Source organism: Panthera tigris, chromosome B4, assembly GCF_018350195.1.
Source record: "Panthera tigris isolate Pti1 chromosome B4, P.tigris_Pti1_mat1.1, whole genome shotgun sequence".
Lineage (NCBI taxonomy): Eukaryota > Metazoa > Chordata > Mammalia > Carnivora > Felidae > Panthera > Panthera tigris.
In genome coordinates, this window is record NC_056666.1 from 42,865,217 (window position 1) to 42,880,325 (window position 15,109).

At 41.6% G+C, this 15,109-nt stretch overlaps 1 protein-coding gene across 2 annotated transcripts in view; it reads right to left on the reverse strand.

The window, feature by feature from the left end:
* Positions 1 to 256: 256 nt before the first annotated feature.
* A2M (alpha-2-macroglobulin) overlaps positions 257 to 15,109 on the reverse strand; it is a 45,751-nt gene continuing 30,898 nt past the window's right edge. For both annotated transcript variants that reach the window (XM_042991741.1, XM_007094105.3), the window contains exons 23-36: positions 13,431 to 13,514; positions 12,973 to 13,149; positions 12,114 to 12,201; positions 10,465 to 10,621; positions 10,100 to 10,174; positions 9,256 to 9,436; positions 7,472 to 7,695; positions 5,894 to 6,112; positions 5,348 to 5,475; positions 4,191 to 4,281; positions 3,007 to 3,075; positions 1,474 to 1,576; positions 729 to 770; positions 257 to 393 (exon numbers count right to left, since the gene is read on the reverse strand). In XM_042991741.1, the coding sequence (XP_042847675.1) occupies positions 377 to 393; positions 729 to 770; positions 1,474 to 1,576; positions 3,007 to 3,075; positions 4,191 to 4,281; positions 5,348 to 5,475; positions 5,894 to 6,112; positions 7,472 to 7,695; positions 9,256 to 9,436; positions 10,100 to 10,174; positions 10,465 to 10,621; positions 12,114 to 12,201; positions 12,973 to 13,149; positions 13,431 to 13,514 (1,655 nt within the window). In that variant the 3' untranslated portion in view covers positions 257 to 376. The remainder of the gene's footprint in view (positions 394 to 728; positions 771 to 1,473; positions 1,577 to 3,006; positions 3,076 to 4,190; positions 4,282 to 5,347; positions 5,476 to 5,893; positions 6,113 to 7,471; positions 7,696 to 9,255; positions 9,437 to 10,099; positions 10,175 to 10,464; positions 10,622 to 12,113; positions 12,202 to 12,972; positions 13,150 to 13,430; positions 13,515 to 15,109) is intronic.

Below are 15,109 nucleotides of genomic sequence, written 5' to 3' on the forward strand. Positions count from 1 at the left end.
GCAGGCTCCAGGCTCCGAGTCATCAGCCCAGAGCCCGACGCTGGGCTCGAACTCATGGACCGCGAGATCGTGACCTGAGCTGAAGTCGGATGCTCAACCGACTGAGCCACCCAGGCGCCCCTCCCGGTAACATTTTTAATTTTCTGAAGTCCCTCAACCCTTGATTGCTATCAATGTTTAATCTTAAGATTCTACTGGGAATTATATGGAAATGTTATAAATGTTTATTGAATGAACGAGGAACCAGTGATAAAGATTGGCCAGAAAAAAAGGTTTATTCCTCAGATCTTCAGACATACAAAAATTCTTTTCTTCCACAGAGACCTGAGTCTGTGGAACAGGTATTCCAGCAAAGCAGTTTTCATTGAAGTGGTCTTCAAGCATTTCCATGATCTGTGAGAGTGGAAAGAAGAGAAAATCAAGAGGGACATGGGTCTCCTGAGCAACGAATATTCTGTCCTTTAGATCTGGGTAGCACGGTGCCTAAGGAAACCTGATTAATATAGTGGGAAGTGAGATTTATTACTTATAATTATTCAAAAAGTAACTCTATGGACTCTTTAAAGTTTGGCCATCGTGACCTTTTCCCAACAAATGAAGTTTTCAGTAATAAGTTGAACTATGAGCAAGAGGGTATCTATGAAAAGCATTTAGCCAGAATTTCATGTTATGGGAGGGACAAGCCAAAGGGGGTGTGACTGCATTTGGAAAGCGTGTGCATTGCTTACCTTTGCTGCAAGGGGCACTGTACTCAGCAATTGCAAACTCATCTGAATGAAAACAAAAACCATTAGGTGAAGTGAGAGGGATAGCAAACACCTGGGGAGACAGGTCCCTTAAAAAATCTTTCCTTATGGGAAGACTTGGGTCGGAAACTTCAGCATCATCCATTTGATGTGTTGCTTGTGGCCTTCTGTTGCCAACTCTTCAAATACAGTGTGTTGTGTTTCTCTTTACCCTACGCTTCTGAAGGACAGTTCACATGTTATACTTCTTTAAATCTCATGGTGTCTTATCGTTGACTTATCTGAAGAAAAGGGAGCTAAATGTCCTACAGGTGGTTGGTATTAGTAATTGACATATTTATACAACTGGGAGTTTCTACAACGTATGTATAGAAGACAGAGAAGAATCAGACTTGATGGAGACAAAATGCAGTAAATAAGAATAGTTAGTGTAATAAGGGGCCCCAATACAGTTCTCAAATCGAAATTTCTGTGATCAGAAATTTAATTTCTAGGGGTGCATGGGTGGCTCAGTCAGTCGAGTGACCAACTCTTGATATTGGCTCAGGTCACGATCTCACGGTCGTGGGATCGAGCCCCGCCTCGGGCCCTGCACTGAGTGTGGAGTCTGCTTGGGATTCTCCCTCTTTCTCTCCCTCTGCCCCTCTCCCTGGTTTTCTTGCTCTCTCTAAAAATTAAAAAAAAAAAAAAGAAATTTAATTTCTATGTGGAAGTTGTTCACACTTACCTGTCTCATAGTAATCGTAGACTTTCACTATGGCTGGCTTCAGATCTCTCACTGGGATATCTTGCAGAACCATGAAGGACAAGCTCAGTGTCTCATTGGTCACCTAGAAAGCAAAAGGGAATTAAAATTTTTCTTCTGTCTTCTTCGAAGGAGTTTAAGTATTCATCTACTTTCTTGGGGGAAAAGAACCTTTTTTTTTAATCAACAAACAGTGTCCTTAAATTGCAGAAAGTTCCCAGAGTGAATGAAAAATTCCAAAATTTTTCTTAAATAATCCAATCAATTCATATAGTCATATAAATAAATGCTAGTCCATGGGCTCTGTTTATAGGGGGTGAATGATATATGATTTTATTGATTGAATGGTCATGTCCATTTTTACATATCCAGAGATTTGGTATAATTTTACTTCGCAATCTTGTAGAAATACTGTGTGAACTCAAAAAGGAATATAAAAAATTGATCATTACAGCCTTACTAAAATTTCATAAAACTTATAAACTATAACATCCATTAATATATGAATGCATAAATTATGTTAGATTACACAACTATAAAGTGAGATTAGTTTATGGGTGGACTGATCTTATCATTTTTTGGTACATCCTTGCTGAGATGGACAGTATTTTCCCCTTTTATATTGTTGATGTGCTGTTGATATAATAATTGAGGTGTCAATTATATAATTGATATATTTGAGATATAATATATAATTGATATAGCAGCATCAACATAAGAATTGATGTTGATATAATTATGTAAAGAAGAAACCATTGGGTTTACCACTGGGTTTCTTCCTTACATTATTCAATATTTTCAAAATAGATTATGGACATAAAAAACACATTGTATAGAGAATTTCTTGCTTATGAGGCCTAGAAATATTCATATCCCAATATTATAATAAGCCATTTTTTCCCATTGTCTCATGTGAAATGTGAATAAAGGAGAGGAGAATGTTTACTGGAATTAATATTAGAACCCTCATTTAAAAAAATGTTTATTTTGAGAGGGACAGCACAAGCAGGGGAGGGGCAGAGAGAGAGGGAGAGAGTGAATCCCTCTGCTCAGCACAGAACCTGACACGGTGCTCGAACTCATGGACTGTGAGATCATGACCTGACTCAAAATCAAGAGCTGGACACTTAGCCCACCCAAGCACCCCTAGAATGCTCAAAGTTTTGCCATGAGGTGATGTCTCCAAAATGTCTTCATTCACTTCCTTTAGAATAGGATTATTATAACTCCCTTAGAAGGAGGATTATCAGGGTGCTTGGGTGGCTCAGTCAGTTAAGCATCCGACTTCGGCTCAGGTCATGATCTCGCGGTCTGTGAGTTCGAGCCCCGCGTCGGGCCCTGTGCTGACAGCTCGGAGCCTGAAGCCTGCTTCGGATTCTGTATCTCCCTCTCTCTCTGCCCCTCCCCCACTCACACTCTGTCTCTCTCTCCTTCAAAAATAAATAAACATTAAAAAAAATTTTAGAAGAAGTATTATCTATATTTTTTTCACAACTAGAGTGGCAGGGCTCTCACCTTATCCAGATAAATCAAAACATGGTTGTTGCTGACTTCTGTTCGGCTCACGTGGTTAGATCTTTCAAGCTGGAGAAAATTAATACATCACAAATGTTAATAAACAGACGAAGCCTCTGGGGAAACCAGAGAAAAGGAGAATTTGGATTACCAAATTAAGCCTGAGGGTAAAGCTGCTTCGAATGATTTTTGTAAGTAAAGATGATAATGTTTTTAAAGTAAAAATGAAAGATACTTGGGAGGCAGCATTTAATATTAGTTTGGCACATGCCTATGTGTAATGTTGATATATCTGCAGAAATGTGAAATAAATGTCCTAAACTTGAGAATTTTCCGTATTTCAATGTTCAAGTTACATTCTATTCCTTCATGAAGGAGGTTTCCTTTTTTAACTGTTTTTTTTTTTTAAATTTTTTGCCTGCTCTAATTTATAGCAATCTCATTTTCCTCTGAACTTCTGTAATACCTCTAGTTTGTGCCTGTTGGTTATTTTTCATATATTTTTTCCACTGGTGCATAAGCTTTATCTTAAGAGTCTAAGCTCCAGGAATCTGCTGATATTCTTCTAGTACGTTGTGGCTTCTCGAAGAGAGCTGTTTGTGAAATGAGACACACAGTCCCTCCGGGGGTCATCAAAGCAGCGGATGAAAAGTCTGTTGCATCTGGCAAGGTCACCATGTCTGCCCGGAAGGCTCAGGGGACTAAATGAATATTATCCCTAATCCCTGCCACCCTAGTCTTAATCAGTGGTGGAAGGATGGTCTCAGCACTGTTTGTCTCCGTTGGCCATTTGAGTTTAAAAGTAAGACTGGTTAATGATAATAATGCCTCGTAAAACCTTCAGAAGGAAGGGAGAATGTTTTGTGGACCATTCGTTTGTGTGTGTGGGTGTTTTAAGTTATTAGCTTTTTAAAATAAATACTTTTGAATGGGAACAGCGTGATCAAAAACCTGTTCACAGAATTTTGAGATGCATGAAAACAGAGTTCCATGAGGAAAAAAGAAAAAAAAAACCCACCACACATCAAAAAACCCATATACAAGCAGGCTAAATTGTATTTCTGATTTGGAGAAAGTGCTAGCCTTTGGTAGAAGTTGATTTAAAATATTTTAAGATTTTCTCAGTCTGGAGATACATAAAACATCAAATAAACTAGAGCCTCCTGGACGTATAATAGACCTACCATTTTCACTGTTGGTTTCAGGGGAATGAAGCCAGATATCATCTTCACATCAGTAATCACCATGTTGGTGGTGGGACGGCTCCCAGTGTAACTGAAGATTTGGGGAAGAAAGGAAATTAGGGCCTTCCGTGTTTTCTCCCATGTCCACAGTAAGCCATCACAGCCCTCAATAGTACATGAAAGCCTTCCTAAATATCCCACCCAAGTGATAGGGAGCTTGTTAAAGCCACAGAGACCGGGCTTTACCCTAAACCTGATGAATCAGGATTTTACGTGTGTGGACTCGAGGTTCTGGAGTTGAAGGAAGCTCTGTGAGTGACACATAGCTGGGCCTGAGACCGCTAACCTCTGCACGTTATTTGTTACGTATACTTTTAACTTTTGTCCTGAATGGTATCCCCAGCCAGGGTAGAACATTCCTGTGGGCAGAAACGTTTTTTGGTAAGCCCTGGAGCTATTTGAATGTTGCTGTGCATGTATGCAAATCGATTATTTTGTGTGTAATCTGAGGTTTACTTATTGTCGGTAGGAATTCTAACTACAGACTCACTACATCCTTCTATTCAGACGTTTTGGCAATCGGAGAGAGCAAGAACGATATAGAATTTCATTACAATAGAATGAATTCACTTACATTTAGAATTAAATCAGGAATTCGGGTCAGAGGCAAGGGTGAATGTTCTCTTTTTTTAGTTCTTATTGAAGGGACTTAACTTTTCAATAATGAGGTTTCACAATCACAGATCCTGGAGGCAGGGGAGGCACAATGCATATACCCCATCATGAAGCGATTCTGTATCGGCATGAGGACGCGTTGCTTTTTACAACAAATGTAGTGCAAACATTTATTGCCACGCCACTCAGCTTAATGGGAGTTCCGGTAAGAAGACTGGCTCTTTTTTTTTAACGTTTATTTATTTTTAGACCGAGAGAGACAGAGGATGAATGGGGGAGGGTCAGAGAAAGGGAGACACAGAATCCGAAACAGGCTCCAGGCTCTGAGTGGTCAGCACAGAGCCCGACGCGGGGCTCGAGCTCACGGACCGCGAGATCATGACCTGAGCCGAAGTCGGCCGCCTAACCGACTGAGCCACCCAGGCGCCCCTAGAAGACGGGTTCTTATACCCAGAATTAGACGATCCAGTCACAGGTCTTACCTGACATTCAGTGAGATCTGGAAGCTGGTGTGGGCTTTGGGTCCATCACAGGTTTGGGGCACAGTCTGTACATCCAAAGCAAACGGGGACTCTTCCTTTTCTGGCACAATATTGTATTTCAAGGATGTCTGTGGAACATCAAAGACAAAAATCTGTGTTCCCTCTGGTCACCAGAACTCCTCCAAGCTTCCTCAACTCGTTCTCTGGGTGGCCCTATCATTTGCTGAGTTAGGAATTGAAAAAAAAATTTTTTTTAATGTTTTACTTATTATTGACAGAGAGAGAGAGAGAGAGAGAGAGACAGAGCATGAGTGGGGGAGGGGCAGAGAGAGAGGCAGACACAGAATCTGAAGCAGGCTCCGGGCTCCAAGCTGTCAGCACAGAGCCCAACGCGAGGCTCGAACTCATAGACCGCGAGATCATGACCTGAGCCAAAGTCGGAAGCTCAACCCCACTGAGCCACCCAGGCGCCCCGCTGAGTTAGGGATTTTTTAGTGAGGACTGTTCCGGTGGGCCCTCTGACCCCATGTGCCCCAAGAGTCTCACCTGGAGGTAGACACATCCTTCTCCTGTCACTGTCATGGTGTATTCTCCAGGCACCTTCGGCAATGAAGTCTGTTGTAGTAACAGGCGGTTGTCGCTGTCCACTTGGAATTTTTCGAAAACCGCCCCTGAGTATTGGATGGTCACCTGTGCAGGCTTCCCAGTTCCGGTGAAAGTGGCTTCCCCATACTTGGACAAGGCATGGAGAGCCACCACTGTGTCCTAGAAAAGACGAGTGAGAGAACCTGTGTAGGCTCAGTAACCTTTTGAGGGCCCAAAGGCATGTCGACAAGATGGGCCTTGACGTCCTCTTTCCTGCTTCCCTTGCTACTTAAATAATGGAGTTCTAATTTCCAGATTGATTAGAATCCTTAGATAGATAACAGAACCGTAATATGCACATATCTGCCTCCAACTGTATGCTTTAGAGGCTTCTTTTATTTCTCAGAAAATTGATCTTTTCCTATGGATGAATGTTTGTGGGATATGGGCTGTGGAAAGTATATGTGAATGGGAATCATTCATTGGCATTAGCTATTTGTCTAAGATGTCTTACTTGGTAATTGTGGTTATGTCTGCCATCACTCAACCAAAGATCAGTCTGCCTCTCACCCCAAATTAAACTCTGCTCTGTTGCTGAGTTCAGTGCCCTGAGAAAACCCAAGGTCCTTTGCAGCCATGATCAGGGGCATGCTTAATTATAATTATCTTCTTGATTTATTGGCATTTTTTGGCTCTCCCTTTTTTTTTTTTTTTTTACCACATGTCTGGATTCCTCCCACCCTTGCATGCCATCTTCTCAATTCTCAAATCTTCTCAGCATTGAACCTGAATGATATTCTTTAAACAATAGATTTAAGAAAGAATAACTGTTGTCATAAAAGTATTCCATGTTTTCCCCATTCATATGGAAAAATAAGCCTAAATTCTCTGAAAATAACACTTCCTGCTGTGTACCTATTGATGGATTTTTTTTAGATAGTCTTACGATGTTGGCAATAATAAAGCAAGTTCTTCATGCTGCTGGTGAACAAATATTTGTATAGCAAAGGATGAATAGTGGAAGCATAAAATGTGTCGGCTTCAAAATAAGCCGGTTAAAGGGGACCTTTGAATGCAGAGATTTGCAAGGAGAGCTTTTTTGGGTTTTGAGTGGCGCTCCTGAGAACTGTTTGAAACTGTTCAAACTGTTTGAAACTGTTCAAACTGTTTGAAACTGTTTCCAACTGTTGTTTGAAAGGGACTCTTAGAACTTCCAGAAGATTCCTGAAGGTAGGTTTTTAAAAGCCATTCTGCTGTGGCCATTGCACATAGGGTCTCACTTCTTTAGGGAGGTAGAGTTTTTATTGGCAGGAGGGGACTGTGATGATAACAGGGCTGGGGTGCCAGAACTGCAGGAATTTTCTTTTTAGCCCTCTTTGACTTTGAGTTTTCCTTATTTCTCGCTCTCCCTGAATACTCGTCATATTTTCCTCATTTTGAGTTATCCGCATCCTCATTTTTCCCTCTTGCATGTGTTTATATCTTGTTCAGAGCTTTTGTTCCCTGAAGGCGAAGCAAAAGTTTCTGGCAGACACAGACCTGGGTGGAGGAGAAGCCCCCGTGGGCATTCTGTTGCTTTAGGATCCAGCTCACGATGCCCGCGGCCGAAGTCAGGTCCTCGGAGGTCGGGCCGGGCTGGGCCGTGAGGTGAGCGAGGAGCACATAGGACGTCATCTCCACCTCAGCTGAGGGAGCCTGGGGCTGATAAAGATGCCCCACTGGTGCCTTGGGTTTCTGAGGTCGCTCCCAGTGGATGGAATTGTCTGGAGATGAGAAAAAGAGATTTGTGAGTAACCACATATTCATATCTAATTTAAGCCCAAGCTTAAGTGGAGGGTGCCTTCCAATTATATTCCCTTGGACCTTATCTAGATGCTTTTCCTTCTGTGTAAACCTGAACGTGGTTTGTTTCAGCCAGCCTAAGGCGGAAAATGTTGCTGAGTCATAAGCCCACAGCCAACAAAGTTGTCAAACGGTGGCTATGGTTAGGTCGTTGGGGGGAAATTGCAGAGCAAGTTCGCTCCCTGACTGTGGGGGTTGCTTGTTCCTGATGTTATCCAGACCTTATCTGGGCTTTGTGAAATTTTCTATAAATTTTCCTTTTGAGATTTCTTGTGAGGATCGCAGATGACATGAGATAACAGAGTTCGCACTCATTAGGGTGCGAACAGTACCCTAATGACAGTACGAAATAACAGTAATCCTTAAGGTAACCAAAGGCTGACCAGGGTGTGACCTAATGGGAACCGATTTAAACTGCTGTGGGAAGTAAATTACGCTGCGGAGTAAATCACAATTTGGGAACATCCAGCAAAGGGGAAGATGTGTTTCGCCTACGAATCAGCGATTCACTTCTCGAAGTAGAACCTACAGGAACTCACACCCACGCATAAGGAGACAGACACATAGGTGAGTATTCACTGCAGCACGGTTTGCAATAGCAACAAATAAGAGACAACACCTATGTTGAGAGACTCTTTAATATAAGTTATGAGTTACCTATATTTTGCACTATATTATGCGGCAGCGAAAATAATGAATTAAAGCTATAGGCCCTCAGTAGGGGACTCCTGTTAGCACAATGTGGAACTTAAAAAACAAAAGGCAGACAAACAGACAAGAAAACAAGATGCAGAAATACTCAAAAGTGTGATACTGTTGATTTAAGGATGAAGAACACATCAAAATTCTGAATATTGTTTAGGAATATAGGTGGAGTAAACATAAAGCTATCCATAGAAATGGTAATGACAAATTCAGGGTAATGGTCACCTTTGGGGGTGGGAGGGGCACACAGAATTTTTCCTGCATTGGTAATTTTGTATTTCTTAAGCTGGGAGGGAAGTATAAAGTGGTTTGCTGATTATCCTTTATTCCTTTTTGTATATCTGAAACCTTCCCGATACATTTTAAGAATAAACACGTAATGGCACCGTTAAGGCAGAAAGGTAGAATATATTTCATTGGATAAACTATTACCATTTGCATTTTATTTTCTATTTTTTCGACCTGAGCAGGGGAGGGGGCAGAGTAAATACTATTATTACCCCCATCTTACTGATGAAGGAACTGAAACATAGACGAGTTAAGCGACTTGCCCAAGGTCACACTGTTAAACTGTTCTGGAGCCAGTCTCCAGAGGCTGAGCTTCTCACGACTACAGTGCACCTGCCTCTTATCTTTTGGTGTGTGACTTGCTTAAGAAGTTCCAGATTTTATGGTGATAGAGACAAGAGAAGAGAAGGGAAAGCGATCACAGGAGGTAGGTGTGGGGGGTTTTGAGGTATGGTTCTTGATACAGAGAAGGCAGGATGTTTGCTCACCTTCCTTCACAGCTTCCTCATTAAGTAAGTGGAGTATCTCCTTGCTCCTGTCCTGGTTACCTACCAGGGCAAAAGCATAGGCCAACAGTGCCTTGGTGTAGACGTGCTTTTCATGGGGTCCTTCCTTTGCTGAATTCCAGGCTGACTCCAAGCAGAACAGGGCATTGCGCACAACAGGGTGCTGAGGGGGGAAAACAAGGAGGGAACCGAGCTGTGCGAACAGGGACACTGGCTTTCCCAGGTAAACGCGGATCATTTTCCAAATGCATGTGTCCGTCTGTTCTTGTTCTTTTCCTTCTTTTTTTTTTTTTTAACGTTTATTTATTTTGAGAGCACTCAGGAGGGTGAGAGAGGGGCAGAGAGAGAGGGAGACACAGAGAATCCCAAGCAGGCTCCATGCTGTCGGTGCAGAGCCCGGCTTGGGGCTCGATGTCGTGAACCGTGAGATCATGACCTGAGCTGAAATCAAGAGTGAGATGCTTAACCTACTGAGCCACCCAGGTGCCCCCATCTGTTGTCATTTTTATGGAGAGAGAGAATAGTATTTTATGTTATTATTACATTCGTTAGGCAGGAGCACAGACCATATTTTTAGAACTCATTTTGTATGTACATATGGCAAGAGTGGGAGGTCTTAGGGGAGAAATAGCTTAGGGGGCATCCCTGGGATAGTGTATATCTTTCTTAACGGATTGACCACATTTCCTATTGATCCGAGAAGCATTGGCATGGCATAGAAGGAAAGCTGACACCTGGCTTTTAGTAAGGTGATATTTCTGACAGCCGGACAGCAGTGTCATTGTGTCCAAACTATGCCTCAGCAGGGGAATGAGGTGGTACCTACAGTGGCGGGGAGAGGAATCTCCAGAAGGGAAATGGTGATGTAGGCAGAAAGGGTCACTTCGTCTTCCACTCCACCCTGTAAGTGTGGGGGGGGGGTAGAGAGAGAGATTTGATTAATTGAACTTCTGAGAATGCTCTTAATCAGCTCCTGGGTGTCATGGAATGTATCCTTACTCGTCTGCATCCCCAGGGGGCAAATTAGCACAAGCAACCTACGTTCCATCCCTTCTTTCTTGGCACTATCCGGGATCTATCTATCAATCTATCTATCTATCTATCTATTATTTGTCTTTCCTAAGGAATTCCTATATTATCCTTGTAGACATCAGAATGGACAGATAAAAGCTAACTCCACGAACACCTCACCTTAATGGCATTGTTGAGCAGAGACCCAGAGCTCCTGAAACAGCCATTGTCCTTCTGCTTTTGGGAGAGCCAGGTGAGGGCTTGGGTGATGTGTGCTTCATCAATGAAGATGTAGGCTCGAGCCTGGGCAAAAGTCTTCAGTACAAAGGCGGTAAGCCTGAGCAGGAGGGAGGCGATGGTGATGTTTATGTTGTGACAATAGTCTTATAACTGTGTCACAGTGACAGGCTTCATCGGACACCATTTACATTGATGTGAGTCACCTGACCGGTATTCACGTGTATTTAGAACGCCCATCTTCATTAGACTGCTTGATTAATCTGCTAAATCTGGTATTTCCTTGCTGACTCATTTTCTCTTTGCTACAGCGAGTAATGTTCTAATGTTCTTCTAATGTTACTTGTCTTTACTTATTTGAGTAAGGTTTTCCATCTTTCTTCTCTTTAGAGACTTCCTTCTGTAGATGGCAGAATCTTCTATGGAAAATTGTGGTAACTTCTAACTGCTTTGCTTTGCCTTAGGGATTTTAAAACAATGTTTCGTGTCACTGGGTCCCCCTCATTTCTTTCTTCCTATGAGTGAATTTATTCTTAGTCAAGATGAGTATGATCTAAAAGCCTACCACAAGTGGAAGTTAACGTGGTTTATCTAAAAGTTATGTGATACATTCACTGGCCATATTATTTAAAAACTCATGGTTACGGGAGCGATTTTAGAAAAAAATAGCCATTTAAAAATAGCTATCATATTATTATTGCTATTTTTTTTTTAATTTTAAATGTTTATTGAATTTTTTGAAGGAGAGAGAGACAGAGTGTGAGCGGGGAGGGGCAGAGAGAGAGAGACGGAGACACAGAATCCGAAGCAGGCTCCAGGCTCCCAGCTGTCAGCACAGAGCCTGACGTGGGGCTCGAGCTCATGGACTATGAGATCATGACTTAGCAGAAGTCGGACGCTTAACTGACTGAGCCACCCAGGCGCCCCAATTTCATTACTATTTTTAACCGATTTTAATTTTAAGTAATCTCTATGCCAACATGGGGCTGAACTTAACAACGTGAAGTCAACTATTGCATGCTCTACTGATTCAGCCAGCCAGGTGCCCCCCCAAAGGCATCTATTTTATTTTATTATTATTATTTTAAAATTTTACTTTATTTTTTAGAAGTTTATTTATTTATTTTGAGAAAGAGAGAGAGAGAGAGAGAGAGAGCACGCACAAGTCAGGGAGGGACAGAAAGAGAGGCAGGGAGACAGAATCCCAAGCTGGCTCTGAGCTGTCAGTGCAGAGCCTGATTGGGGGCTCAGATTCACAAACCATGAGATCATGACCTGAGCCGAAATCAAGAGTCAGGCACTTAACCGACTGAGCCACACAAGCGCCCCCCCACCCCCCCAGAATAGCTATTTTAGAAAGAATATGCTTGGTGTTATTAACAGGATGAATTTTGGGGACAGATCTAATATACATGTATTTGAATGTCAACTTTTCTGGTGGTTACCTCTCTAGTCTTGGTATAGGTACTGAGCATAACCAACTACAGGTTTAATAATACATATCTGATAAGGTTACTGTGAATATACTTGTGATAATACATGTAAAAGAGCTGGTACGGAAATAGGAGCTCAAAAAACTGTCTATTCCTTACCAGGTATTGCCCTCATTCCTGCCATATTTTTCCCCAAAGGTGCTATAGGAGCCATCATGGTGCTTATAGGTCAGCTGTCTCTGGTAACCTGGAATAGAAGGTTAATGAAACAGTATGACAGATGGCATGTGTTTTGGCCAGAAAAATTACCAAAATGCCTCGGTCTCTGCTGATATTTCTTTCTTTCTTTTTTTTTTTTTTAAAATTTTTTTTTAACGTTTATTTACTTTTGAGACAGAGAGAGACACAGCATGAACGGGGGAGGGGCAGAGAGAGAGGGAGACACAGAATCTGAAGCAGGCTCCAGGCTCTGAGCCGTCAGCACAGAGCCCGATGCGGGGCTCGAACTCACGGACCACGAGATCGTGACCTGAGCTGAAGTCGGACGCTTAACCGACTGAGCCACCCAGGCGCCCCGATATTTCTTTCTTTTAAAAAAATTTTTAAAAAGCATTTATTTATTTTTGAGAGAGAGAGCACACAAGTGGGAGAGGGGCAGAGAGAGAGAGAGAGAGAGGGACAGAGGATCCCAGGCGGGCTCTGCACTGACAGCAGAGAGCCTGATGTGGGGCTTGAACCCACGAACTGCGAGATTCTGACCATCTGGCGTCCCTTTGGTGATATTTCTTAAATTTTGCTGTCATATGTTAGAAGGGTCTGAGTTCTAAACATTAATGGGAAGTTGGACCCTGGATAGTTACCATAAAATTAGCAGTCACAGCATGCATACCAAAGTAACTATGATACTATGAGAAGCCAACATACCATAGAACCGATAAGTAATTCAAGCCTATTGGGAAATCCAGTGTATTGTTAAAATGACTCTGTGAAGTTTTCACTTACTTGTTTAATCACTCACCAGTATTGAGGTAGCCAATGGCCTTGGACTTGACCTCTGGAGTCAGCTGTTGTGTCTTATTTAGATAATTCAGAACATAGATGTTAGGAGCAAAGAGGACCATATTCTGTTCTCCACAGCCATAGGGCATTTGGAGGAGATTTTGTATATTTTGCATGGCAGAGCCCAAGATGTCTCCTAGGGAATGGGAGAGATGGGACATCATAAGTCTTATAGATTATAATCTATCCGAATCCCTAAGAAGAAAGGAATAATTTTAGGAAGGTTGAAAAATGAAGATTTTGGGCAAGGGTGAGCTGTCCAGGGACAGGAGTATGATTGGGAGCAATGAACAAGCCCAAAGACGGAGGGAAGACTGAAGTTGAAATTATAGTTGTTATTTTGAGGGAGTATTTATGGAAAAGAAATACAGTAAAAACTGCCCATATAGTAGAATGATTCACAGGGACGGAGCTCACCCAATACCGAGATGGAGGCTCGGGCAGATTCTTCTACCACGTTCTGTGGCAGCTTCAGAGATAATTGTTCAGACACTCCGGTATCTAGAGAAACACACAAGCCATAATGAAAATAATGCTCCTGCAGAGCTCCAAAACACAGAAGCCAGACTATGCCTTATACTTAAACTTCTGAAAAGTTGTCCCTCTTTCAGTATTTCCCTTAAAAAAAATACATACATATATATATATACACATATATATATACACACATATATATATAATCTTAAATGTGTACAAACGAGATTCTGAGATTTCTAGAAATTCTTCTTCCCCATCCCTCTTTTCCCCCATGTATTTAGAGTGCATTCCAAACAAGGCTACAAATTGACAAGTGCCCATGATGTTGTGACTCCGTCGTGACCATCCCGTGGCTAGCATGAGATGGTTATCACAAGATGATCAGTTTAGCGTCTATTCCTAACCTCCTTACTCGACAGTTGTATGAAAAAAACCCCTAATGTATACATAAGCAAAGAAAAAATCTCTGGGATTTCCAAATTCCGACAACAATGTCCTTACTGCCCTCAAATTTCACAGATATGAAGATCGTATTTTTATGGGGGCCCGAGACAGGGGACTGGGGGTGAAGGTGAACAGTATCTGACTCACTGAACATAGAATAATTGCTGCTGCTAGGCATACATTTACTGCCATTTTAGGATTGGTAAATTTCATGACGATGAAAGAGAAATGTAGCATTTATCTTCATGCTGCATCCCCCTTTCTCGTGAAATTAACATTGAAACTTTGGTCAAAGGGTACAAATTTTCAGTTACGCAGGAAGATTATACTGTAGAGATCTATTGTATAGAACAATGCCTGCTATTAACAATACCATACTGAACACTTAAATGCTTATTTGCTAATAGGATAGATCTCATACTAAGTGATCCTATCACACAAAAAATATGCTAATAAGTGAGTGGCAGGAAACTTCTGGAGGTGATGGATAAGTTTATAGTATAGATTGTGGTGACAGTCTTACAGGTGTATACTTATTTCCAAACTCATCAAGTTGTATACATTAATTATGTATGTTGTTAATTACATTTATATACACAGTTGTGTATCTAAATTTTAATTTTATATATAATATAATATACAATTATATATACAATATATAATATACAATTATATAATATACAATTATATAATATACAATTATATAATATATAATAATATATAATATACAATTATATAATATATAATATATAACATATAATATACTTATATATATTATATATTATTTGTATGTTAAAAAAATTTTTTTAATGTTTTTTATGTATTCTTGAGAGAGAGAGAGAAAGTGCATGTGCACACTTGCATGCAAGCATGGAGAGGCAGAGAGAGAGAATCCTAAGCAGGCAACATGGGGCTCGAACTCATGAAGCCCGAGATCATGACCTGACCCTATATAAAGAGTTGGATGCTGGGGCGCCCGGGTGGCTCAGTCGGTTGAGCAGCCGACTTCCGCTCAGGTCACGATCTCGCGGTCCGTGGGTTCGAGCCCCCCGTCGGGCTCCGTGCTGACAGCTCGGAGCCTGGAGCCTGTTTCAGATTCTGTGTCTCCCTCTCTCTGACCCTCCCCCGTTCATGCTCTGTCTCTCTCTGTCTCAAAAATAAATAAACGTTAAAAA